The following is a 27,620-nucleotide window of genomic DNA, read 5'->3' as shown; positions in this document are numbered from 1 at the left end:
CGCCACAACATTAGCGCTGTCACTCGGCTTTCTTGTCGATATAATGGATCATCTCTGATGAAACTCACAATTGTGCACACTATTGTTCAACTTCTATCCACTTTTTGCAGTAGAAGGCTCTGACCCGGTACAGAACTTGGAGGGGCAAACAAAGCTTTCTGATATCAGATTTTCTGTTAACTCCGTAGGCGATCATTGTCCTCGACTCTACTGAAGATGGATGTACTTCATATTTTGCAGACGAACTTTGTGTCTATTGTAATCGGCGTTGTCGTTATTATTTTACTGTGGATGAATCGAGGCAAACAAAGCAACTCACGTTTGCCTCCTGGTCCTGCACAGATTCCTCTGCTCGGTAATTTGTTAGGAATGGATGTGAAAGCGCCATACAAGCTCTACATGGAGGTCAGTCAAATACTTGAGCTAGATCAGTGTGCAAGGTTATGTCAAAGATATAGAATAAGGGTGTAAAATGGGATATACATTTAATTACTTTTCCACAGAACACAAATTCATTATTTGCATTCATACAAGCTAAATGTAGGCTAGATTATTCTTGTTTTACATTATTTTCTGTGTTGGTTATTGTAGCAACAAAGCAGTTCAGTATTTTCATGTGACTGCTTTGTTACAGCCTACTGTACATTTTTATTGAATTGCCCTTGTTTCAATATTCATCGAAAGTATACTACATGCATATATTTGACAACTGAAAAAGTGTGTGTGTATATATATATATATATATATATATATATATATATATATATATATATATATACACTGCTCAAAAAAATAAAGGGAACACTTAAACAACACATCCTTGATCTGAATGAAAGAAATAATCTTATTAAATACTTTTTTCTTTACATAGTTGAATGTGTTGACAACAAAATCACACAAAAATAATCAATGGAAATCCAATTTATCAACCCATGGAGGTCTGGATTTGGAGTCACACTCAAAATTAAAGTGGAAAACCACACTACAGGCTGATCCAACTTTGATGTAATGTCCTTAAAACAAGTCAAAATGAGGCTCAGTGGTGTGTGTGGCTTCCACGTGCCTGTATGACCTCCCTACAACCCCTGGGTATGCTCCTGATGAGGTGGCGGATGGTCTCCTGAGGGATCTCCTCCCAGACCTGGACTTAAGCATCCGCCAAGTCCTGGACAGTCTGTGGTGCAACATGGCGTTGGTGGATGGAGCGAGATGATGTCCCAGATGTGCCCAATTGGATTCAGGTCTGGGGAACGGGCGGGCCAGTCCATAGCATCAATGCCTTCCTCTTGCAGGAACTGCTGACACACTCCAGCCACATGAGGTCTAGCATTGTCTTGCATTAGGAGGAACCCAGGGCCTTCCGCACCAGCATATGGTCTCACAAGGGGTCTGAGGATCTCATCTCGGTACGTAATGGCAGTCAGGCTACCTCTGGCGAGCACATGGAGGGCTGTGCGGCCCCCCAAAGAAATGCCACCCCACACCATGACTGACCCACCGCCAAACCGGTCATGCTGGAGGATGTTGCAGGCAGCAGAACGTTCTCCACGGCGTCTCCAGACTCTGTCATGTCTGTCATGTGCTCAGTGTGAACCTGCTTTCATCTGTGAAGAGCACAGGGCGCCAGTGGCAAATTTGCCAATCTTGGTGTTCTCTGGCAAATGCCAAACGTCCTGCACGGTGTTGGGCTGTAAGCACAACCCCCACCTGTGGACGTCGGGCCCTCATACCACCCTCATGGAGTCTGTTTCTGACCGTTTGAGCAGACACATGCACATTTGTGGCCTGCTGGAGGTCATTTTGCAGGGCTCTGGCAGTGCTTCTCCTGCTCCTCCTTGCACAAAGGCGGAGGTAGCGGTCCTGCTGCTGGGTTGTTGCCCTCCTACGGCCTCCTCCACATCTCCTGATGTACTGGCCTGTCTCCTGGTAGCGCCTCCATGCTCTGGACACTACGCTGACAGACACAGCAAACCTTCTTGCCACAGCTCGCATTGATGTGCCATCCTGGATGAGCTGCACTACCTGAGCCACTTGTGTGGGTTGTAGACTCCGTCTCATGCTACCACTAGAGTGAAAGCACCGCCAGCATTCAAAAGTGACCAAAACATCAGCCAGGAAGCATAGGAACTGAGAAGTGGTCTGTGGTCCCCACCTGCAGAACCACTCCTTTATTGGGGGTGTCTTGCTAATTGCCTATAATTTCCACCTGTTGTCTATTCCATTTGCACAACAGCATGTGAAATTGATTGTCAATCAGTGTTGCTTCCTAAGTGGACAGTTTGATTTCACAGAAGTGTGATTGACTTGGAGATACATTGTGTTGTTTAAGTGTTCCCTTTATTTTTTTGAGCAGTATGTGTATATATATATATCGATTCCATAAATTAATGTTAAATTTCTTTCCTTCTTATTAACGTGTTTGAGCCAATCAGTTGTGTTGTGACAAGGACATTTTCCGTATTGACTGACCTTCATGTCTTAAAGTAATGATGGACTGTCGCTTCTATTTGCTTATTTGAGTTGATCTTGCCATAATATGGACTAGGTCTTTTACCAAATAGGGCTATATTCTGTATACCACCAATACCTTGTCACAATACAACTGATTGGCTCAAACAAATTAAGAAGGAAAGAAATCCTACAAATTAACTTTTAAGAAGGCACATCTGTTAATTGAAATGTATTCCAGGTGACTATCTCGTGAAGCTGGTCTAGAGAATGCCAAGAGTGTGCACAGCTGTCATCAAGGCAAATGGTGGCTACTTTGAAAAATCTCAAATATATTTTGATTTAACACTTTTTTGGTTACTACATGATTCCATATGAGTTATTTCATCGCTTTGATGTCTTCACTATTATTCTACAATGTAGAAAATAATATAAATAAAGAAAAACCCTTGAATGAGTAGGTGTCAACTTTTGACTGGTACTGTATTTGCTTGTTTGTGCATGTGTTGGTTTGCATGCTCAAACCCACAGCCTTTGTGCATTTATTACTACTACTGTAAAATGCAGTGATGAAAATGAAGTACATAGTAACAATTAATGTCACACCTTGCCAAATTTGGACTTTTTGTATAATGTGAGGTCATGATACTGTAGGCGACACAGACGAACTGGGCTGTGCATGCGCACTGGCGACACAGTGCGTAGAGCTGGCACAGGATATCCTGAACCGAAGAGACGCATCGGAGACCAGGAACACTGAGCTGGCACAATCCTTCCTGTCTGAATGCTCAGTTTAGCCCGGCAAATGCGGGGCGCAGGCACAGAGCGCACCGGGCTATGAATGCGCACCGGAGGCTTCGTGCCATGGATCATCACTGGAGGCTTCGGACCATGGATCATTACTGGAGGCTTCTTACGTGGAGCCGGAACAGGTCTCACCGGAAAGGGGAGATGCACTGGAGACTGGGTGCGCAGAGCAGGCACAGGGTATACTGGGCCGTGAAGGCGCACTGGAGGTCTGGAGCTTAGGGCTGGCACAACCCGTCCTGGCTGGATGCTTGCTTTAGTCCGGCAAGTGCGGGGCGCGGGCACAGGACGAACTGGGCTGTGCAGGCACACTGGCGACACAGCGCGTAGAGCTGGCGCAGGATATCCTGGACCGAAGAGACGCACCGGAGACCAGGAACGCTGAGCTGGCACAATCCTTCCTGGCTGAATGCCCAGTTTAGCTCGGCAAATGCGGGGCGCAGGCGCGGGGCGTAGGCACAGAGCGCACCGGGCTATGAATGCGCACCGGAGATACGGTGAGCATAACACGGTGCATAACACGGTGCCTGACTGTTCATACGCTCCCCACGGTAAGTACGGGGAGTTGGCTCAGATCTCCACCCTGACTCTGCCAATCTCCCCGTGTGCCCCCCCCCCCCATCGTTGCCGTGACTCCCTCGCTGCCTCCACCTGCTTCCCCGGCAGGCTGTTGTATCTATCCAATACCTGCTCCCAAGTCCAGTCTATCCTTTCCTCCAACACCTCCAGAGACCAGGATGCCATCTCCTCCCGGGCAAGCTGCTTGATCCAGTCCTCCTGACCATGCTGCTTGGTCCTTTGGTGGTGAGATCTTCTGTGACATTCGTCATTAACGGTAGACCAAGGCGCAGCGTGAGTTGGGTTCATATTTATTTATAAATGAGAACCAGCAAAAACAATACAACGAACGAAAAGCTAGGCGTGCAAACACATGCAACACAAAGACAAGATCCCACAACTGACTGTGGGAAAAAGGGCTGCCTAAGTATGATTCCCAATCAGAGACAACGAATGACCGGCCAGGCAGAGACAGCAAGGGCGGTTCGTTGCTCCAGAGCCTTTCCATTCACCTTCACACTCTTGGGCCAGACTACACTCAATCATAGGACCCACTGAAGAGATGAGTCTTCAGTAAAGACTTAAAGGTTGAGACAGAGTCTGCGTCTCTCACATGGGTAGGCAGACCATTCCATAAAAATGGAGCTCTATAGCAGAAAGCCCTGCCTCCAGCTGTTTGCTTAGAAATTCTAGGGACAATTAGGAGGCCTGCGTCTTGTGACGGTAGCGTACGTGTAGGTATGTACGGCAGGATCAAATCGGAAAGATAAGCAAATAATTTCTATCTCTGAGGCCTCCAATGCCCAGATGTCAAACAGAGTAGACACAGACACGTACAGTGGCGTGTATTCATGGGTGCCAGGCTTCCCAAAAATGTTGACACATTTATTTTGTTTTAAATCTTTCATCTCTGTGTTTCATAATTTCCCTTCAATTCGCAAGAGGCTGAACGCATCTCACAGTAGAAAGCATCTGTCACGGCCTGACCAGTAAAAGGGGTTATTTGTCATTGTAGTTTGGTCAGGGCGTGGCAGGGGGTGTTTGTTTTGTGTGTTTTGGTGTTTTTGGTTTAGGTTCTATGTTTTCTATTTCTATGTTTAAATCTAGTTTTATATTTCTATGTTGGTTTTTGGTAGGACCTCCAATTAGAGGCAGCTGGTTGTCGTTGTCTCTAATTGGAGGCCATATTTAGTTGAGGTTTGTTTCACTTGTGTTTTGTGGGTGGTTATTTTCTGTATAGCCTGGGAGCCTTATTGAACTGTTTTCGTCGTTTGTTTATTTTGTTTAAGTGTTTCCTTTAAATAAATTAAGAAGATGAGCACTTTACCCGCTGCGCCTTGGTCTAATCCTTACGACATCTATAACAGCATCTGAGCGAGCGAAACAGCGCCCCTCTGTCTCTCTAGTTGTAGGCCATCTGTCTGATGCTGTCTGGTCCAAACCAGTATGACATTCTTCCAAACTCACTTTACGGAATTCAAAATGATGATGCTTGTCTTTCATAATTCAGATATACAGTACCAGTTAAAAGTTTGGACACACCTACTCATTCCAGCGGTTTTCTTTCTTTTTACTATTTTCTACATTGATGAATAATAGAAGACATCAAAACTATGAAATAACACATGGAATCATGTAGTAAACAAAAAAAGTGTAAAACAAATCAAAGTATGTTTTATATGAGATTCTTCAAAGAAGCCACACTTTGCCTTGATGACAGCTTTGCACAATATTGGCAGTCTCTCAACCAGCTTCATGAGGTTGTCACCTGGAATGTATTTCAGTTAACAGGCGTGCCTTGTTTAAAGTTAATTTGTGGAATTTCTTTCCTTCTTAATTAATGTGTTTGAGCCTATCAGTTGTGTTGTTGTCATGACTTCTCCCGAAGTCGGTCCCTCTCCTTGTTCGGGCAGCGTTCGGCGGTCGACATCACCGGTCTTCTAGCCAACGCCGCTCCACCTTTCATTTTCCATTTGTTTTGTCTTGTTTTCCTGCACATCTGGTTTACATCTCCTCATAATTACTATGTGTATTTAGCCCTCTGTTCCCTCCATGCCTGTGTGGGGTGTTGTTTGTTGTCAGGTTGGTACGTTTCGGGCTGGTTTGCGCCGGGTGTTGTTTTTCACCCGTGCTTTGTGGCAGCCGGTTCTTTGTACTTTGTTATTGTACTTTGTGCTGCCGCCCTTGTTCGTTGGGCATTTATTTGCATTCTGTGTATTTTACTGCGCTTCAGTAAAGTGCTTTGTCCACTCATCTCTGTTCTCCTGCGCCTGACTTCCATGCACCAGCTACACTCACCATTGACAGTTGTGACAAGGTAGGGGTGGTATACAGAATATAGCCCTATTTGTTAAAAATACATATTGTGGCAAGAGCAGCTCAAATAAGCAAGATAAATGACAGTTCATCATTACTGTAAGACATGAAGGTCAGTCAATCCGAAAAAAGTTGAAAGTTTCTTCAAGTGCAGTGGCAAAAACCATCAAGCGCTATGATGAAACTGTCTCTCATGAGGACCGCCACTGGAAAGGAAGACCCAGAGTTACCTATGCTGCAGAGGATAAGTTAATTAGAGTTGATGAGTCCAAATTTGAGATTTTTGTCAAGTGCAGGCGTCTGTTTGCTCCTCATTACACACCATGGACCAACAAATATTCTTTACATCAACATAGGAATCACTACAACTTTTTCTGTGACCTCGTATACACTATATTAAGCCCAGCCTTTGCAACTTTGATTTTCCTAGATATGGCTACGATTTTGTTTTCACTACATCCGATGGATCTAGATACTGCTTTCGAGCCTATTTCTGCAGCGTTAGTAATGATTTGATCAATACATGTTGATGATTTAATTCCTGTGCTGTTTGTAACTACCCTGGTAGGTTGACTGATAACCTGAACCAGTGCGCAGCTTGATGAAAGCCAGTCAATATTTAAATCACCCAGAAAATATACCTCTGTTCATTTCACATACATTATCAAGCATTTCACAAATGTTATCCAGATACTGACTGTTAGCACTTGGTGGTCTATAGCAGCTTCCCACAAGAATGGGCTTTAGGTGAGGCAGATGAACCTGTAGCCATATTACTTCAACAGTATTTAACATGAGATCCTCTCTAATCTTTACAGGAATGTGGTTCTGAATATAATCAGCAACACCTCCACCACTCACATTTCTGTCTTTTCTGTAAATGTTAAAACCTTGTATTGCTACCACTGTAGCATCAAAGATATTATCCAAGTGAGTTTCAGAGATAGTCAAAATATGAATGTCATCTGTTACTAGCAAGTTATTCATTTTATTATTATTAACTTTGTTTCTTAAGCTACATATGTTAACGTGGACTATTCTGAGCTCTTTTCTGGATGCTTGCTTGTTTTCATTGCTTTACTGGGAAGTTTAGCAGAAGTAGATATACTCATGTTATTTATATTAGTACAGGGTGAGCTGCACACAGTGGACTTCCTACTAGGGCACACCGCCTCAGTGCCAAAAGCATACATCTGGTCAATAGGCACATGATTGCTGTATACAATAGCTGTAGGATCACCAGAGGCATTCATGGCAATTAGAGCGACATAAATTAGGTTACTTACATTGTGTCTACCAACGTCCCTGGTATAATGTACATTTGCTAAAGCATTATGACGACTCAGCGACACAATGGTAGGGATTAACTGAGCTGGGCTTGGGTCATTGATAAGTCGTTCTCTCAACGCAACCTTATAATGCTGTGAACGGATCCATGAACCCAAATGCTTTGGGTGGATACCATCCTCTTTTTAAAACGTGTTTTGTTTCCGAAAGGTATCGAAATTGTCAACAAAGGTTACACCCATTGAGCTGCAATAATCACGTAGCCAGTTGTGAAGAGCGAGAATCCTGCTAAAGCGCTCAATGTTATGGTTCAGAGAGGGAACAGGGCCCGATATGATGGGTCTTTTTATTAGTGCCAAGCAGAGAGTCAATCAGCTCTTTAAGATCCAGTTTCAATTTGTAGTAACCTGGTATATTTATGTTTACCAATAGATGGCAGTATTGAATCAATATGGGGGTTTGCTTCCCGCTCTCCGTAGCTATTTTCTATGTCTGCCTATATAACTGTGATTAAGAAAGCTTCAGGTAGTTTAAGCCAGGTGCATTAGAGGATGCAATTCTAAGTTACACTTAAATACTAAACCGTACTTACGTCTCCTGAGTCATCAATCTTAAATCTCCAAGGATACTACATATTTGGCGATGAGGATAACTATAGAGAACGGCGTTGTGTTTGGCGTGCGACGCTGGATGTGAGACTCACGTGAACGGTGGAAGATTATGAAGGCTTGATCCAGGTAGGACAAATTATTGACTGTGAGGGGAGAAAGAATCGGAAAAGATGGCTTTGGCAAAAATAGGCTCGCTACCACCATTTAATCCTAAAAATCAGGAATGGGAGGAGTACTGTGAAATAATGGAACATTTCTTTGCTACTAATGAAATAACTGATGCCGCTATACAGAAATCCATACTCATAAAGGTTATCGGTGCACAGACGTACAGTTTAATGAGAAACCTGTTGAGCCCAGATAAACCAGGAGAAAAGTCATTCATAGATTTAGTCGAGCTATTAAAAAATCACTTCAAACCCAGCGAGAGAGTACAAAGATTCAAGTTTGATTAGCTCATGAGAAAACCTACCGAATCAGAGGGGGAATATGTGCCTGAGTTGAGAGAACTAGCACTGGACTGGAACTATGGGAATACATTATCGCAAATGCTACGCGATCGGCTGGTGTGTGGGATTAATGATGACAGGATACAAATACGATTGTTATCAGAGCCTAATCTCACATTTGAGAATGCATTTAAACTGGCCCAGGCCATGGAATCCGCAAATAGAAATGCACTGGATTTGCAGACAAGGGGCGCAACTGCGTGCTATACAGTAAAAGAGAGCAGCTCTGAGCGCGTTGAATTTCAAAGAACGGAAAGCCGTGGGGCAGCAGCCAATAGACTGTTAACGTTGCAAAAGCAAACACGCAGCGTTTGACTGTAAATTCAAACATGAAATGTGTTATGCATGTGGGATAATAATCTCATTGCGAGGGCGTGCCGCAATAAAAAAAAAAAGCCACGGGCTGCAGGAAAGAGAACGGACAGAAACCGAATACCTCCAGACGCTCTAGCTACCGCAGACGCAGAGCAAGCATTCTCAATGTACAGTGTACAGGGGGCGAATATGAAGAAGGTGAAGCCTTTCATTGTGTAAATGGGAATACATGGATTTAAGGTACCGTTTGAACTAGACACAGGATGTAGTGTCACACTGATGAACAGTTCCCAATTCTATATGAAGTGGAAAAATGTTGAAGTGCCTAAACTGAGAGACACCCCCATTAAACTCAAAACGTACACAGGAGAGAAGATCACTGTGATTGGAGTTGCTGATGTTCAAGTGGAATATCAAGGACAAAAGAGAAGTCTGCCTCTCTTAGTAGTGGAAGGTACTGGCCCCAGCTTACTAGGGAGAGGGTGGTTGAAGGAAATAAAATTGAACTGGGATGAAATCAAACATGTCACCACAGAGACATTGACACTACAGCAGGTGCTTTCAAAGCATGAGTGTGTTTTCAAAGAAGAGCTAGGGACATTAAAAGGGGTCCAAGCTACCATTCATGTTGCTGCTGATGCTACTCCCAGATTCTGTAGGCCAAGATCAGTTCCATATGTCATGAAGCCTAAAGTGGATGTGGAAATTGAGACTCTTAGCAGAGGATAACTTGACAGGTATAATTATTTCTGAGTGGGCAGCACCAGTTGTTCCTATACTAAAACCAGATGGTATAATCAGACTATGCGGTGACTATAAGCTGACTATAAATAGTTTCCTCTCTGGAGCAGTACCCATACCCAAAGTGGAGGATTTGCTTTCAACGTTAACCGGAGGGCAACAGTTCACAACTGGCCATAAGTCACGCATATCAGCAAGTGCTAATGGGTAAAGCTTCACAGAAGTACCTGACCATAAACACCCACAGAGGGATGTTTACCTATAAATGCTTACCTTTCGGGGTGTCTTCTGCACCAACTATCTTCTAAAGCACATCGGAGGGAATTCTGCAGGGCATACCCAAGGTAGCGGTTTACCTCGACGACATTCTTGTCACGGGAGTCACGAAGGAGGAGCATCTCAGAAACTTAGGTGAAGTTTTGAGGAGGATGGAGGACGCCAGTCTCCGGCTGAAGAGGAGCAAGTGTACACTGTTAGCTGATGAAGTGCAGTACCTGGGTCACAAGGTGGATGCCAAGGGGTTACACACTGTCAAAGCTAAAGTGAGGGCTGTTGTGGAAGCTCCAGCTCCGACAAACGTTACAGAGCTGAAAGCCTATCTAGGCTTACTGAATTATTATAATCGCTTCCTCCCGAACCTCTCTACCCTCTTAGCTCCTCTGCATCAACTGTTAAGGACATGGCCTGGAAATGGTCAGAAAGACAGGAAGAAGCTTTTGCAAAGTCAAAGGTGTTACTGAAATCAGCTGAAGTGCTAGTGCACTACTCAGCAGACAGAGATCTCATCTTATCATGTGATGCCTCATCGTATGGTGTGGGGGCGGTGCTATCACACCGGATGGAGAATGGTGCAGAGAAACCTATTGGGTTCATGTCAAGAACATTGTCGCCAGCGGAGAAAAAGTAATCCCAGCTGGACAAGGAAGGACTGGCTGTCATATTCGGAATACAGAGATTCCACAAATACTTATACGGGAGAACATTCACTATTGTGACCGACCATAAGCCTCTGATCTCTCTGTTCCATGAACAAAAGCCAGTACCACAAATGGTCTCTCCAAGAGTTCAACATTGGGCTGTGTGGGTCAGGGCTTACGTGTACAGAATAATTTACAAACCAGGTAGATACCATGGGAATGCTGATGCTCTGAGTAGGCTGCCCCTTCCAGAAATCATCATTCAGGAAGAAGAAAATGACCAGGTTTTGATGATCGATGTGTTGGATGATGCACCGGTGAACACAGCACAAATCAGGCAATGGACTTCAAAGGACAGAGCCTCAGATCATGCCTTACTACACTCGCTGCTTGGCATTGAGTGTTGGAGATGGATGTGTTCTGTGGGGTTCTAGAGTAGTTATCCCACCACAAGGGCGGGTTCTGCTACTGAAGTTGTTGCTTCAGTCGCATCCAGGTATGTCGAGAATGAAAGGCCTAGCGAGGTCATACGTCTGGTGGCCAAAAATGGACCACGATGTGGAAAATGAGGTCAGCCGGTGTGCAGGATGTCAGAGTAACAGGAAGTCACCACCCACCGTGCCATTACATCCATGGGAATGGCCAGAAAAGCCATGGACACGACTACATGTGGACTACGCTGGACCTTTCCTAGGAAATATGTTCCTTGTGCTGATTGATTCTCATTCAAAGTGGATGGATGTTTACCCCATGAACACATCAACATCATACGCTACGATTGAGAAGTTGAGACAAAGCTTCAGTGTTATGGGATTTCCTCACATGTTGCTTAGCGACAATGCTACTTGTTTTACAAGCACTGAATTCACAAGTTTCATGAAACAAAATGGAATTCCGCATGTAAAGTCGGACCCTTTTCACCCATCTTCAAACGGATTAGCAGAGCGTGCGGTTCAGACCTTGAAGGAGGGGATGAGGAAGATGCAAGGGCCCAGCATTGAAACAAAGGTGTCAAGATTCTTGTTTAGCTACAGGATTACTCCCCAAGCTACAACTGGGTTGTCACCTGCAGAAATGTTGATGTCAAGGAGGTTAAGGTCAACCTTGGATCTCATCAGACCAGACCTGAAAATACAACAAAAGCAATGAAATTAAACATGTAATCATGACAACTGAGCTAAACTCAGTTTCTCACCTGGAGATGATGTCTATACAATAAACTATGGGTTTGGTCCTAAATGGATTCCAGCTACCATTGAGGATGGCTCAGGACCAGTATCTTATACTGTGATCATCGGAAGTGGACAAAGACTAAGGAGACACGTGGATCAGATCCGAGCTCGAATTCCAGTTCCATCCGGAGATCTGGATCAATTCTTAAATGAACAGGACAGGACATTGGAACGTTCCCCAGAGTTGCAGTTGAACAAACCACCTGAGATCAACAATGCTCAACTTCCTGAGACCACCGGTCCGGGATGACCTCCTCCTGTGAAATCTCCACAAAAGGACTTTGTTTCACCATTATGGGGTGAAGATCTGGTGGCACCAGCTACACCACCTCTGAAACGCTCTATTAGAGAGAGACGTCCACCAGACTATTTTCTAAAGTTAATTTAGAAAATAGCATAGCTCAGAAAGGAATTAAGTTGGGTTATTAGCTTTAAAGGGGGGGGGGATGTAGTAACCTGGTATATTTGTTTACCAATAGATGGCAGTATTGACTCAAGATGGGGGTTTGCTTCCCGCTATCCGTAGCTATTTCCTATGTCTGCCTATATAACTGTGATTAAGAAAGCTTCAGGTAGTTTAAGCCAGGTGCATTAGAGCATGTAATTCTAAGTTACACTTAAATACTAAACCGTACTTACGTTTCATGAGTCATCAATCTTAGAAGTCTCTAAGGATACTACACAATTCTTCAGAGCTGCCCTTCATAATTTTATTTAAAACCCACATGGACTACGATAGAATCCATTTCCATCTCCTGAAGTAGTACATTCGGTAGCAGCTTAGTAATGTAATTTACTTGAGCTCCAGGATAGGACATTGTTTTTGCACCAGGAACATGTACCAAAATCACAGCTGGCGAGAAGGATGAGGAAATGAAGAAGCAGACACAGGTACCCCCAGCGACGAAGGCGCAGGAAGATCAGGCTCCAGGGTGGTGAAACTATTCGTTGTTTGTATCTGTTCTGGGCCTTTGGTTGGGAGTGTAGACTACTTTGCGGGAGGCGGCTTTCACGGCTCATGACATGCGACCATCGTTGATTGTCATGCTCCTCTGTGCTCCTTCGACTCCGCTATCAGATGGGGGAGGAGAGGCAGGAGATCGCTCCGTGGTGAACAAACTCCGGCGAGTCTGATAATGACAAACAACAAGGCGGAGATGCATCAAACAAGTGCAAACGCCTTCCATCCCCGGCGTAGAACAGGTGAACATTCCACTGTGCGTTTTCCCCAGTTTCTTACATAGGCTGGTGTGGGAGAATTTTCCAGTCATCTGGTGATTCTCCGTAACTATACTGTTCTCTTTGAAGTAGAAAGAATAATCCATAAGTTTAAATTTTAGACATGTGTAAGCAGAATGGCTGAAGCCCATGTGAGTGTACAAAGGTGTATCAAAATCGAATTGACCATTGGACATGTAAAAAACAGAACGAAAGCAGAATCTGTGTAAATTAGGCAAGGTAAACCATCGAGATGTGTCTGGTCTGGGCCATGTCTGATCTTGTGAAGGCTACTGGACACGCACATGGGTTTATCATGCATAGACATCGGTCTGAACTTGTGAAGACCTTTGGACAGCAACGTTAGCTAATGAGTATGCATGTCACGCCACCAATAGAATCTATGCACCCAATGTCTGAGCCAATAAGAGAATGGAAACTAAGTAAGACCACAAGATTCGTAAAGTGTGGTGATGACTTTATGTAAGACTGTATAAAAACCAAGCACTAAGAATGAAGATTCAGTTGTTTCATGGAACTGTTCAGCTTCTGTTACTTTTGTAATAAAGTCTAATTGAATTTACAAGCTCCGGTATCTGAAGTATTTGATTGAACATTTTCCACAACACTGGCGACCTGTGTGATAAAGGAAGCTACCTCAAATCAAATTACATTTTTATTTGTCACATGCGCCGAATACAACAGGTGTAGAACCTTACAGTGAAATGCTTACAAGCCATTAACCTCTCTGGGCCAGTGGGACGTTAGCGTCCCACCCTAGTCAACAGCCAGTGGAATCGCGTGGCGCGAAATACATACCTCAAAAATGCTATAACTTCAATTTCTCAAATGTATGACTATTTTACACCATTTGAAAGATGAGACTCTCGTTAATCCAACCACGTTGTCCAATTTCAAAAAGGCTTTACAGCGAAAGCAAAACATTAGATTATGTCAGGAGAGTACCCTGCCAAAAATAATCACACAGCCATTTTCAAAGCAAGCATATATGTCACAAAAACCAAAACCACAGCTAAATGCAGCACTAACCTTTGATCTTCATCAGATGACACTCCTAGGACATTATGTTATACAATACATGCATGTTTTGTTCAATCAAGTTCATATTTATATCAAAAAACAGCTTTTTACATTAGCAGGTGAATTTACTAAATTACTCGTTGACAAAATACATAAGAATTATTTTAAGAATTATAGATACAGAACTCCTTTATGCAAACGCTATGTCAGATTTTAAAATAGCTTTTCGGCGAAAGCACATTTTGCAATATTCTGAGTACATAGCTCGGCCATCACAGGCTAGCTAATTGGACACCCACCAAGTTAGGGGCAACCTAAACTCAGAATTACTATTAGAAAAATTGGATTACCTTTGCTGTTCTTTGTCAGAATGCACTCCCAGGACTTCTACTTCAACAACAAATGTTGTTTTTGTTCCAAATAATTCATAGTTATATCCAAATACCTCCGTTTTGTTCGTGCGTTCAGGTCACTATCCGAAGGGTAGAGCGCATTTCGTGACAAAAAATTTGCAAATATTCCGTTACCGTACTTAGAAGCATGTCAAACACTGTTTAAAAGAAATAGCATAAAAATGTTTCTCGTAAAATAGCGATAATATTCCAACCGGAAAATGTTGTATTCCTTCAAAGACTGAAAGAAAAATTTTGAAAGTCTCGTCAATGCGCATCTGTCTCACTGTCCCCAGGCAGGCCACTTAAAAACTCTGCTGCTGTACTTTGCCCAGAGACGGGAGACACGTCATTCCGCTTTCTGAACGCTTTAGAGAGCCAATGGAAGCTTTAGAAAGTGTCACATAACAGCACAGATGCTGTAATGTCGATAGAGATGCAACAGAAGGACAACAAATTGTCAGACAGGGCACTTCCTGCATGGAATCTTCTCAGGTTTTGGCCTGCCATATGAGTTCTGTTATACTCACAGACACCATTCAAACAGTTTTAGAAACTTTAGAGTGTTTTCTATCCAAATCTACTAATTATATGCATATTCTAGTTTCTGGGCAAGAGTAGTAACCAGTTTAAATCGGGTACGTTTTTTAATCTGGCCGTGAAAATACTGCCCCCTAGCCCCAACAGGTTTAACCAACAATGCAGTTTTAAGAAAATACCCCCCCCCCCCCCCCCCAAAAAAAAATACCCCCCAAAAAAGCAAGATAATAATAACAAATAAATAAAGGGCAGCAGTAAATAACAATAGCGGGGCTATATACAGGGGGTACCGGTACAGACTCAATGTGCAGGGGCACCGGTGTTGAGGTAATATGTACATGTAGGCAGAGTTATTAAAGTGACTATGCATAGATAATAACAGAGTAGCAGCAGCGTATAAGAGGGGGGGTGGGGGTGGGGGGCAATGCAAATAGTCTGGGTAGCCATTTTATTAGCTGTTCAGGAGTCTTATGGCCTGAGGGTAGAAGCTGTTTAGAAGCCTCTTGGACCTAGTCTTGGCGCTCCGGAACCGCTTGCCGTGCAGTAGCTGAGAGAAAAGTCAATGACTAGGGTGGCTGGAGTCTCACAATTTTTAGGGCCTTCCTCTGACACCACCTGGTATAGAGGTCCTGGATGGCAGGAAGCTTGGCCCCGGTGATGTACTGAGCCGTACGCACTACCCTCTAGTGAGTCACTGGTGCTTCCTGCTTTATTTTTAGCTTGTAAGCAGGAATCAGGAGGATAGAATTATGGTCAGATTTGCCAAATGGAGGTTGAGGGAGAGCTTTGTACACATCTCTGTGTGTGGAGTAAAGGTGGTCTAGAACTTTTTCCCCTCTGGTTGCACATTTAACATGCTGATAGAAATGAGGTAAAACTTATTTAAGTTTCCCTGCATTAAAGTCCCCGGTCACTAGGAGTGCCGCCTCCCGGATGAGCGTTTTCCTGTTGGCTTATGGCGGTATACAGCTCATTGAGTTCGGTTATAGTGCCAGCATCGGTCTGTGGCGGTATGTAGACAGCTACGAAAAATACAGATGAAAACTCTCTAGGTAGATAGTATGGTCAACAGATTTTCATGAGATACTCTAGCTCAGGCGAGCAAAACCTCGAGGCTTCCTTAGATATCGTGCACCAGCTGTTGTTTACATATATGCATAGGCCCCCGCCCCTTGTCTTACCGGAGGCTGCTGTTCTATCTTGCCAATAGTGTATAACCTGCCAGCTGTATGTTCTTAATGTCATCGTTCAACCACGACTAGGTGAAACATTAGTTTTTAATGTCCCGTCGGTATGATATACGTGCTTTCAGTTCATCCCATTTATTTTCCAGCGATTGAACGTTAGCTAGCAGGATGGAAGGCAAAGGCAGATTAGCCACTCGTCGCCTGATCTTCACAAGGCACCCTGATCTTTTTCTGCAAAGTCACCGTTTCCTTCTCCAGCGAATGACGGGGATCTGGGCCTGGTCGGGTGTCTGTAGTATATCCCTCCCGTCCGACTCATTGAAGAAAAACTCTTTGTCTAATCAGAGGTGAGTAATCGCAGTGCTGATGTCCAGAGGCTCTTTTCGGTCGTGAGAGACGGTAGCAGCAACATTGTGTACAAAACAAGTTACGAACAATGCGAAAAAACTAACAAAATAGCATGGTTGGTTAAAAGCCAAAATGCTCAAGCATATAATCCTCTTCAAACAAGCAATTGTGATCCAGTTTGTTTAGAAACAAAGCGTAGTAGTTTCAGCTCCTACAGCGCTGGAACCGTTAATTTACTTCTCCAGACAAAGAGGGCTCCATTGTAAAACTTGTATTGGACTAACTTCGTTAGCTTTATGGCTAGCAGCTTAGCTAGGTTAGTGGCTCTGTCAAGCAGACTTCAACCTGTCGGTTCAGACGGATTCCGGGACAAGAAACAGCGGTCCTAACTGTTAAAAGCTAACCACATCGATGGCATTGGCGTTTCTCTATAAGTAGGGTGAGTCAACATATTTTTCTACTTGCACGAAGGCCAGAAATCAGAACCATGGACAGCCACGTCATATTTGGCTTATGTTGATTGGACTAAATTGTTTTTGGTATCTTTTAGTTGTTACTGTATTAGACTAAGCAGAGGTGATTTGATGATGCTAAAATGTTGAAATGGTGCTGGAATAGCTACTGTTTTCTTTGCGATTTGTTGTAACACGGTCGTTCTAAATCAGTAGTTGTTTAGTGGTCCGAAAATGTTGGGCCTTCCCTGTAGCTCAGTTGGTAGAGCATGGTGTTTGCAACACCAGGGTTGTGGGTTCGATTCCCACGGGGGGCCAGCACAGAAAAAATTAATAAAAAATGTATGAAATGTATGCATTCACTACTGTAAGTCGCTCTGGATAAGAGCGTCTGCTAAATGACTAAAATGTAAATGTAAAAATGGGAACATGAACTTGCTTGACCATGCTGTAGGTCATGTATTTGTCTGTTACTGTACATGGTGATAAAACAAAGGTGTTTTACAAAAGGCTGTGAAGTATTTGTAGTTCATCGTATCAGTAATTTTTGTTCATCATATCAGAGCTGTAGCACCGCCCACTGGTGAAGTGGAGCAGAGCATGCTGGGTGATCTCCAGCTCAGAGAAGATCAGCTTGAGAGAAGTCAAGTGTGAGAAAGGTCCAGTCATCCTTATTTTCCTACCAGTTAGCTTTTATTGTGTTAGCCAAGTCCTTGTTGATATGTAAGTACATATTTCATATCTTTCAGGTGTTTATGTCTGAAGATGCACTCTGCGACGATAATGTTGTATTTATGGTTATGCTAATTAGTAGTTTCTATCACGAGCTACTATAGCTATTGTGCGCTGGCTAGCTCTGTTTTGGTTATCATCATTTCGGACATTTAACCCTGTATTTGTATAGGGTAATGCCCCCAGTGCGTTGTTTATATGCCCTGTAATTGTACACGTGTATAGGACATCATTATATGGGTATTAGATCCTATTTCACTGTTTAGAGGTATTCAAGTTCATTGCGCAATTGTGGCCCTGTACTGAAGATGATGGTGGTATGCTTTGTAGTACAGGTGTGGCGGCTCCCCTATAATCTCAAATAAATTCAGTCAGATTCAAGTTTCCTTGTGTTGTATGGTCCTGTATAGCATTAAGTCATCATAGTCATGTTAAACCATGCATATTGTTTATAAGAGATGTGATTTAGAGATTGTATTCTGTCATTTACTATTGTATCTTTATTTATCTCTTTACTTGCAGACCACGCACGCACACACACACACACACACACACACACACACACACACACACACACACACACACACACACACACACACACACACACACTTTGGTTGAAGCAAGTTGCCAGACCACTAAGTGCCTTATTCCATCCATACTACATACACTGTGCTGTTCTGTGCCTGTGCATCTTAACCGTTATTAAACCACCTCAACTGGAATCCTACCTGTCTGTCATCTGTGTATTTACCAGTGTAATGTAGTGAACATTAAACCATAATTCAGTCCGTGTATTGGCACTGTGGGATTCCAGTTCCATGTTTTACTGTAGCCAGACAGTGGGAGTGATATGCCATGTGAACTGTGTAATACCAGCATACTTCTGAGTAAAGTTAAACTAAAGTATACAAATGCCCTGACCTCAGTTCTTATAAACATAAGCAATCTAAATAACTGTGGATGTTGCACACAGGAGCGAACACATAAAGTAAACCTAACCTAAAGAATATACTGTCCACCAAGTCCTCACTTACAGGTGTGGTTGAATGGTCTTCTTATTGGCTCGGCCTTTAGGCCTATATATCACAAGGCATATGAATTCAAAGGTTATAGAGCAAACAATTCAATTATCACAACACATAGGTTGTAATATGGCTTGGGGGGGGGCTCGACTTCCTCAGTGATTTTTACCCACACACTACTACTGTTGGGAACATAAAATGACATGCTATAAATACACTTATTTTGACACATTTTCGATATCTAAGTGAATATAATGGACTCTATCAATTTGCCACTGCATTTCTTGCTCTCTTGGGTCTCTCCACCACTTATCCAAAGGAATAGCAAGGCCACAATCATTTCACTTTCATGTCATACATCCCAGGACTGTCAGCAGTGCTCCATATAAACCTGGGATCTGAGACATCACTGTACTGGTTCCCTAACTATAATCCTGTGGTTCTTCTCTCCTCAGCTCAGTAAGAAGTATGGCTCAGTGTTTACTGTATGGCTGGGCTCCAAACCTGTAGTGGTGATCTCTGGCTATCAGGCTATCAAGGATGCTTTCGTCACACAAGGAGAAGAGTTCAGCGGCAGAGCCAACTACCCCATGATCATGACAGTCTCTAAAGGATATGGTGGGTGATTTTAAAAAAATAAATGGGAGTGGGTGGGTGGGTGGGTGGGTGTCATTGACCTTGCCACAGTCAGTGTGTGTGGAAATTACATTACATTAGGTTTATGTTATGCTATTCTAATTCTTCCTCTTTGTGCTTCTGCTTACTGTAGGGGTGTTGGTGAGCAGTGGGAAGAGATCAAAAGATCTTCGCAGGTTCTCACTGATGACCCTGAAAACCTTAGGGATGGGGCGCAGGAGCATCGAAGAACGTGTCCAAGAAGAGGCGAAGATGCTGGTGAAAGCCTTCAGTGAATATGGAGGTAGGATGTTTTTCTTAGTATTTTTCTTGCCTTTGGAATATATTTTAGAATGACTTTATGGGCAATATTACTCAGGTTGTTGGAATGTGAGAAACTGAAGATACATGGTTTATTGCAGAATATAGTAACAGTAAAACCCATGGGGTGTACAGGGTTTTTATAGTATAGACATGTCATTTACCTGTAAACATGTACCTTTTTAGTGCTGAGGGATTACTGATGTTTGAGGTTGTTTAGATAATTTCGGTTTCAGTTATTTTTTTAAAACATGAAGTGCAGTATGCATTATGTGGGTTGAATGTTGTTATAACACAGAATGAAACAATTAATACAAGTGACTGGCCGTTACTCATTTATTAACCATAATTTCTTCACTTTACTTTACTTTCCTTAGATTCAGCCACTTGCGAATTTATCTCATCGGATAAAGCATTCGAGCGAAACAGCGCCCCTCTGTCTCGTGGAAACTATTCAGACCCCTTGACTTTTTCCACATTTTGTTACGTTACAGCCCTATTTTAAAATTGATTAAATACTTTTTTCCCCATATCAGTTTACATGCAATACCCCATAATGACAAAGCGAAAACAGGTTTTTGGAAAATGTTGCAAATTTATTAAATAAAAAACAGATACCTTATTTACATAAGTATTCAGACCCTTTGCTATGAAACCCAAAATTTACCTCTGGTGCATCCTGTTTCCATAGATCATCCTTGATGTTTCTACAACTTGATTGGAGTCCACCTGATGTAAATTCAATTGATTGGACATGATTTGGAAAGGCGCACACACCTGTCTATATAAGGTCCCACAGTTGACAGTGCATGTCAGAGCAAAAATCAAGCCATGAGGTCGAAGGAATTGTCCGTAGAGCTCTGAGACAGGATTGTGTGGAGGCACAGATCTGGGGAAGGGAACCAAATAATTTCTGCAGCATTGAAGTTCACCAAGAACACAGTGGCCTCCATAATTTTTTAATTGAAGAAGTTTGGAACCACCAAGATTCTTCCAAGAAGGCCAGCATCCGAGTCGCCTCTTCACTGTTGATGTTGAGACTGGTGTTTTGCTTGTACTATTTAATGAAGCTGCGCGTTTTAGACTTGAGGCATCCGTTTCTCATACTAGACACTAATATACTTGTCCTTTTGCTCAGTTGTGCACCGGGGCCTCCCACTCTTCTTTCTATTCTGGTTAGGGCCAGTTTGCGCTGTTCTTTGAAGGGAGTAGTACACAGCGTTGTACGAGATCTTCAGTTTCTTGGCAATTTCTCGCATGGAATAGCCTAAATTTCTCAGAACAAGTATAGACTGACGAGTTTCAGAAGAAAGTTCTTTGTTTCTGGCCATTTTGAGCCTGTAATCAAACCCACAAATGCTGATGCTCCAGATACTCAACTATTCTAAAGAAGGCCAGTTTTATTGCTTCTTTAATCAGAACAACAGTTTTCATCTGTGCTAACATAATTGCAAAAGGGTTTTCTAATGATCAATTGGCTTTTTAAAATGATATGTTGTTAGCTAATCCAAGTTTGTCATTGGAACACAGGAGTGATGGTTGCTGATAATGGGCCTCTGTATGCCTATGTAGATATTCCATAAAAAATCTGCCGTTTCCAGCTACAATAGTCATTTATAACTTAACAATGTATTCACTGTATTTCTGAACAATTTTATGTTATTTTAATGGGCAAAATGTGATTTTCTTTCAAAAACAAGGACATTTAAGTGACCTCACACTACTGTTCAAATGTTTGTAAATTATATATTTCCGTTTTTGTATTTTTTTTATAAATTTGCTAAAACTTCTAAACCTCTTTTTGCTTTGTCATTATGGGGTATTGTGTGTCGATGGATTAGGGGGAAAAAAACAATTGAATCAATTTTAGAATAAGGCTGTAACATAATGTGGAAAAAGTCAAGGGGTCTGAAAGGTTTCCGAAGGCACTATATCCCATGTAGAGGTCGACCGACTATGATTTTTCAACGCCGATACCGATTATTGGAGGACCAAAAGAGCCGATACCGATTAATCTGCCGATTTTATGATTTTCATGATATGTGTGTATATATGGTTTAGAGAGAAATAGTCGACGCGTCGTAATAACTTGCGGCTGAACTTGAAAGGGGTTCCTTCGTTATTTTATGTGGAATATATATCTCTCTCACTCACTCACACACACACTCACACATTCACTCACACACACACACACTCACACACTCACTCACACACTCACTCACACACTCACACACACACACAGCTCTGAAGTGACAACGATACTGAAGAGTCTGCTTAGGAGACAAATACTCTCAATAGTTTGAATAATAAAAATAGTTTAAGTTACCTGTGATGAATGCTGAAAACAAAAACGAATTTCCATATGCAGGAAATCCTATTTTAATAATGGGCATGGTAAGAATTGACTACCAAAGTGCGAGTCACAATTCCCATGACACCTAGCAAAATCTGAAAAGCGGTTCCTTCATTTATTCCATAGGATATTTTTAGATTAACTTAAAATAAGGTCTGTGTTTGGTTTAGGCTTACACCACCTTGCCAATTTTATAACTGTGTAGATATCCATAGGATATAACTCTGATCAATATAAGCGAAGATCATTTTTTTGTAGAGTGGATTTATGAAAATATGTTGACTAACGTTACCTAGTGAGATTTACACTGGTATCAAAACGCCGAGGCGGTTTAAGCACAAAACACAGACCTTATTTGAAGTAGATCAAGACATTCTCTATGGAAGACATGAACGGTAAAATAACGAAGGAACCCCTTTCAAGTTCAGCCGCAAGTTATTACAGGAATTATGACGCGTCGACTATTTCTCTCTAAACCATATATCTTTGACTATTACGAGCCTGCTGCTGCCTACCACCGCTCAGTCAGACTGCTCTATCAAATAACAAATCATAGACTTAACTATAATATAATAAACCTTAGGTCATTAATATGGTCAAATCCGGAAACTGTCATCTCGAAAACATTATTCTTTCAGTGACATACGGAACCGTTCCGTATTTTATCTAACGGGTGGCATCCATAAGTCTAAATATTCCTGTTACATCGCACAACCTACAATGTTATTTCATAGTTCCGTAAAATTTTTGCAAATTAGTTCGCAACGAGCCAGATTCTGTATACCCTGATTCTGCGTGCAACGAACGCAAGAGAACTGACACAATTTCACCTGGGTAATATTGCCTGCTAACCTGGATTTCTTTTAGCTAAATATGCAGGTTTAAAAATATATACTTCTGTGTATTGATTTTAAGAAAGGCATTGATGTTTATGGTTAGGTACAGTCGTGCAACGATTGTGCTTTTTTTCGCAAATGCGCTTTTGTTAAATCATCCCCGTTTTGGCGAAGTCGGCTGTCTTTGTTAGGAAGAAATAGTCTTCACAGTTCGCAACGAGCCAGGCGGCCCAAACTGCTGCATATACCCTGACTCTGTTTGCAAGAGAAGTGACCCATTTTCCCTAGTTAAAAGAAATTCATGTTAGCAGGCAATATTAACTAAATATGCAGGTTTAAAAATATATACTTGTGTATTGATTTTAAGAAAGACATTGATGTTTATGGTTAGGTACACGTCGGAGCAAAGACAGTCCTTTTTCGCGAGTGCGCACCACATCGATTATATGCAAAGCAGGACAGGCTAGATAAACTAGTAATATCATCAACCATGTGTAGTTAACTAGTGTTTATGATTGATTGATAGTTTTTTTATAAGATAAGTTTAATGCTAGCTAGCAACTTACCTTGGCAACGTAAAGCAGGTGGTTAGAGCGTTGGGCTAGTTAACGTAAGGTTGCCTCCACCACGATGGCATTATCAGCAGCACCTGTCCTTTTTACAAAATAAATGTACGATTTTAATTTTAACACAAAATGTACATTTCTTTTCTCTCTCCTGCTCGGAAAGTGCCTCATTGCTGCAGCTTAATTTCAATAAGTGACTTTTGCAATAATATTGCGGGAACTCTACGGGTGGAATGGTCCATTATTATGAACCTGTCTGTGGGTGATTAATAACGCTTGTTTCTACTATTATGAGAAATTTGGATTATATGTATGGAAATACATTTTTGGTGTACTATGAATTATTATTATTCAGCTGTATGATTCATTTACTTTTTCAAAGCCTTTTTTTCCACCCCAACAATGTGGCCTCATTAACCTGGGCACAGAGGCCAGGCAAAACCCCTCTCCCTCCCAATTTCCCTTGCAACTTTGAAGCTTCCTGCAGATTTTGCTGCTTCTGAACCAACCTGATGATGCAAGACAGAATGAGAGCGACGAGCTGATCAGTCCCCAACAGCAGGTTGGGGGGGCCTCGAGTGGCGCATGGGGGGGGGGGGCCTCGAGCGGCGCATGGGGGGGGGGGCCTCGAGCGGCGCATGGGGGGGGGGGGCCTCGAGCGGCGCATGGGGGGGGGGCCTCGAGCGGCGCATGGGGGGGGGGCCTCGAGCGGCGCATGGGGGGGGCCTCAAGCGTTGAAATTATTTAATTACAACAACCAAAAATATTATGCCCAGCTCACGAGTGAGGCCCCTTGATGTGAGCCTAATGGTAAGTCCACCATTGGTTAAACCTCGGCACTACAAAACCAGACAGAGCACTTTGCCAGGACCTGCCTCTCCCTCCAGGACCCTAGGGGTAACGGTTGTTTTGTAATCAGTGTAACTGAGATGCATTATTCTGTAATCGGTGTAACTGTATACATTATTCTCAGTATTATCTTCAGCAAGCTTTTCACACTAAACATGTAATTGAAAAGATACCATTTTATGTTAAAGTACATGGAAAATCGAGTGCTTAATTCAAACGTAGTTGTTGCTTCTCACAGCTATTTCTAAAAGTTTCACCATCACAATATTATATATGGATAACCAATCAGGTATTTTAAAAGTATCTGTGTGTTCTTGCCTTCCTTCTCTAATCTAGATTCAGTTGTCAATCCCAAAGAATTGCTTTGCAATTGTGTTGGCAATGTGATCTGCTCCATAGTCTTTGGGCACAGGTTTGAAAATGACGACCCAATGTTTCAGCTCATCCAAAAGGCTGTTGATGCCTACTTCAATGTCCTCAGCAGCCCTATTGGAGCGGTACAGTAACTTTTCAGCTCATCTCTTTTCATAGAATCTTCCATTGCTCTCAACGCCCTGCTAAATTGAAGCTCTATCACAGTAATTGCACAAAATGACCTTGGGCTGACCAAGCCATTGTTTTCACTAACAAAAACCCCTCCCATTTCTTTCAGATGTACAACATGTTCCCTAGAATCATTTGGTGCTTTCCAGACAAACACCATGAGATGTTTGCTGTTGTAAACAAGGCCATAGCTTACATACAAGAGCAAGCAGAAATCCGTCTTAAAACCCTTGACACCTCTGAACCTCAGGACTTCATCGAGGCCTTCCTGGTTAAAATGCTGGAGGTAGAAAACACGGCATGATCCTCACATTGGAGGTTGAACCTCTTACACATTATGAAAATATGGAATGTGGCTGGAATTAAGATACTATCCATGTCCACTTATGCTAGTTTGGCTATCAAGAGTGAATTGACAAGTGAGAGGCCCATCTCTGGTTTTCCAACGTATTTAGTGGCAATAAGTATGTGGAGATGGCAACAACTAGCCATCAGATGTCGCTGTTTACTTGCATCACTGATGGTGACTTAATCTCTTCTCTTAGGAGAAAGATGATCCCAACACTGAGTTCAACAATGATAATATGGTGATGACTGCATGGAGCCTGTTTGCTGCTGGAACAGAAACCACATCATCCACCCTAAGACAATCATTTCTGATGATGATAAAGTACCCTCACATTCAAGGTACCCTGCTACCCAAGTCTTTATCGATTGCGTCCAAGTCTCCTAGACCTATTAGATAACACTGTAATCCAAAAAAAGAATATTTCTGGACTATGAATTGTTTGAAATGTCTTATTACGATGTCGTGACATGTAATAACTCCAACAACAATCCGTACATAGTATCAGTGCAACGTAATGTAAAGTGTGACTTAAATCTTCCTAAGCGAGTGTTCAGAAGGAGATAGACGAGGTGATTGGCTCAAGAGTGCCCACGGTTGACGACAGAGTTAAAATGCCCTATACGGATGCTGTCATTCACGAAGTCCAGAGATACATGGACCTCAGTCCCACCTCTGTACCCCACAAAGTGATCAGAGATACAGAGTTCTACAACTACCACATTCCAGAGGTGACCACAATTATGTAACTGTACCAATACTGAATGTTACATTTCACTGTATCTTGTTTGACGTGGTGGAACTGTGGTTTAAAAAATATGATTTAGATTTTACTGCAGTTTTCATAGCAAGTGAAGGGTGTTATTTTGTCATTCTTTCAGGGTACCATGGTCCTGCCTCTGCTGTCCTCTGTGCTTGCTGATCCCAAATTGTTTAAAAACCCAGATGAGTTTGACCCAGAGAACTTCCTGGATGAAAATGGAGTCTTTAAGAAAAATGATGGATTCTTTGCTTTTGGAGTGGGTAAGATCATGCTCCAACTAGTTTGTGGATTATGTGAGTTAAAAACAAGAAACCTAGAGGCCTGGCGTGGTCTTGCGGTCTAAGCCGCTGACTCTCTGGAGCTCATGTACTTTGTTCCGCTGCCAGCATGGGTTTGAATCTGACCCACTGCTTTTCAGCATGCTCTCCTAATAACTTGTATCTGTATCCTGTATCTCTCTATCCTATTCACATTTTTTTTTTTCAAATATATGATAGGATTGGGCCTTTCCTAGCCTGTTGGAGCTAGCCTGATCCACCAGCCTAGGATTTCCCCACTCATTAAAAAAACTTAACAAGAAACCTGAGAACCTCTGGTCAACTTCAATTCAGTTATAGGATCAGCTGACTGACAATGACCTCTCTCCTTCTCTTTTCCCTCAGGGAAGCGGGCGTGTCTGGGAGAGGCTCTGGCCAGAGTGGAGCTCTTTCTCTTCTTTACCTCTCTCCTGCAGCGCTTCACTTTCACCGGCACCAAACCTCCAGAAGAGATCAACATCGAGCCAGCGTGCTCCAGCTTTGGCCGCATGCCGCGTTCCTATGATTGCTACATCAAACTCAGGACTGAGGAGTGACCACTTTACTGTGGAGAGGTCACAGGCTCAGCTTCACAGGCAGCTGCTTGTCATTATACAGTAGCCATAGCCTTACATTTACCACCTTTTTTCTTGTAGACAACTATAGATGGGTTAATGAGTTGTATGTATCTTGCTATTATCCTCAGGTAGGATCTCTAAGGTATGGGTTGATATTTCAAGGCTCATTTCTGTCCACATTCATGTATGTAAGCAATTGAAATTGGTCTTGTTGTGTAGGTTGCTGTATTGTTAGGACTGTACATCTATACTGGCAAAGCACTTAGGGGTACTGTACACTACGTACACTGTGAGGGTCACTATGTTATTCTGCCTTTGTATTCAACATGACTGATCTATTGTAACACAACATTTGGTTTTAACTTTTGCTTCAACTAATAAATAGTACTGCACACTTCAGCCAGATTCAAACAATATCTTGTGTGTCCAGACCTGTCATTAAAAAGCGAGCTTTGTGTTCGGATTACCTGCTCACATATAACTGTCGTTTTGCTAAGTGTAGACACATAAGTATAGCCATATCCATGTACACATATATCTGTTTCACAGAAGCAGAACGCTGAACTCAAGTCTGACCACTATGATGACACACCAAATGCGTTTGATAGATCATTTTTGCATTGCCTCTTAAGGGGAAAGTAACTGAAAGTAATCAGATTATGTTACTGAGTTTGGGTATTCTAATTTTGGACAGTTACCTAGTAAATAACAGATTACATTTAGAAAGTAAGCTACCCAACCCTGATTGTTGATCATGTAGAGACAATGGAATAAAACAGCCTTATTTGGGTTTATGAGGGGATGAGAAAGTTGTACTAAGTTCATGAAGCAGTTATATTCTTCAAGAATCAATGGGTTTGTCTCATCTCATCGGCTCAGTA

The 27,620-nt window shown here is 42.5% G+C and overlaps 1 protein-coding gene across 1 annotated transcript; it reads left to right on the top strand.

The window, feature by feature from the left end:
• Positions 1-37: 37 nt before the first annotated feature.
• LOC145850480 (cytochrome P450 2M1) lies at positions 38-27,138 on the top strand. The gene is made up of 9 exons (XM_082966495.1): positions 38-405; positions 19,129-19,291; positions 19,443-19,592; positions 24,550-24,710; positions 24,866-25,042; positions 25,302-25,443; positions 25,649-25,833; positions 25,984-26,125; positions 26,528-27,138. The coding sequence occupies exons 1-9, from the start codon at positions 217-219 to the stop codon at positions 26,716-26,718; spliced, it is 1,500 nt and encodes a 499-aa protein (XP_082822621.1). The 5' UTR covers positions 38-216; the 3' UTR covers positions 26,719-27,138.
• Positions 27,139-27,620: the final 482 nt, after the last annotated feature.

The sequence above is a fragment of the Salmo salar genome, chromosome 20 (genome assembly GCF_965601325.2).
Source record: "Salmo salar chromosome 20, fSalSal1, whole genome shotgun sequence".
NCBI lineage: Eukaryota > Metazoa > Chordata > Actinopteri > Salmoniformes > Salmonidae > Salmo > Salmo salar.
Note: the sequence above shows the minus strand (reverse complement) of the source record. Positions and strands in the feature narration are given on the sequence as shown.

What these genes read in the sequence shown, in the direction of transcription:
- LOC145850480 (XM_082966495.1), top strand. Translation starts at nt 217, where the DNA reads ATGGATGTACTTCATATTTTGCAGACGAACTTTGTGTCTATTGTAATC. An exon ending in CATACAAGCTCTACATGGAG is followed by an intron (nt 406 to 19,128) that starts GTCAGTCAAATA and finishes TTCTCTCCTCAG; the next exon opens with CTCAGTAAGAAGTATGGCTC. An exon ending in GACAGTCTCTAAAGGATATG is followed by an intron (nt 19,292 to 19,442) that starts GTGGGTGATTTT and finishes TGCTTACTGTAG; the next exon opens with GGGTGTTGGTGAGCAGTGGG.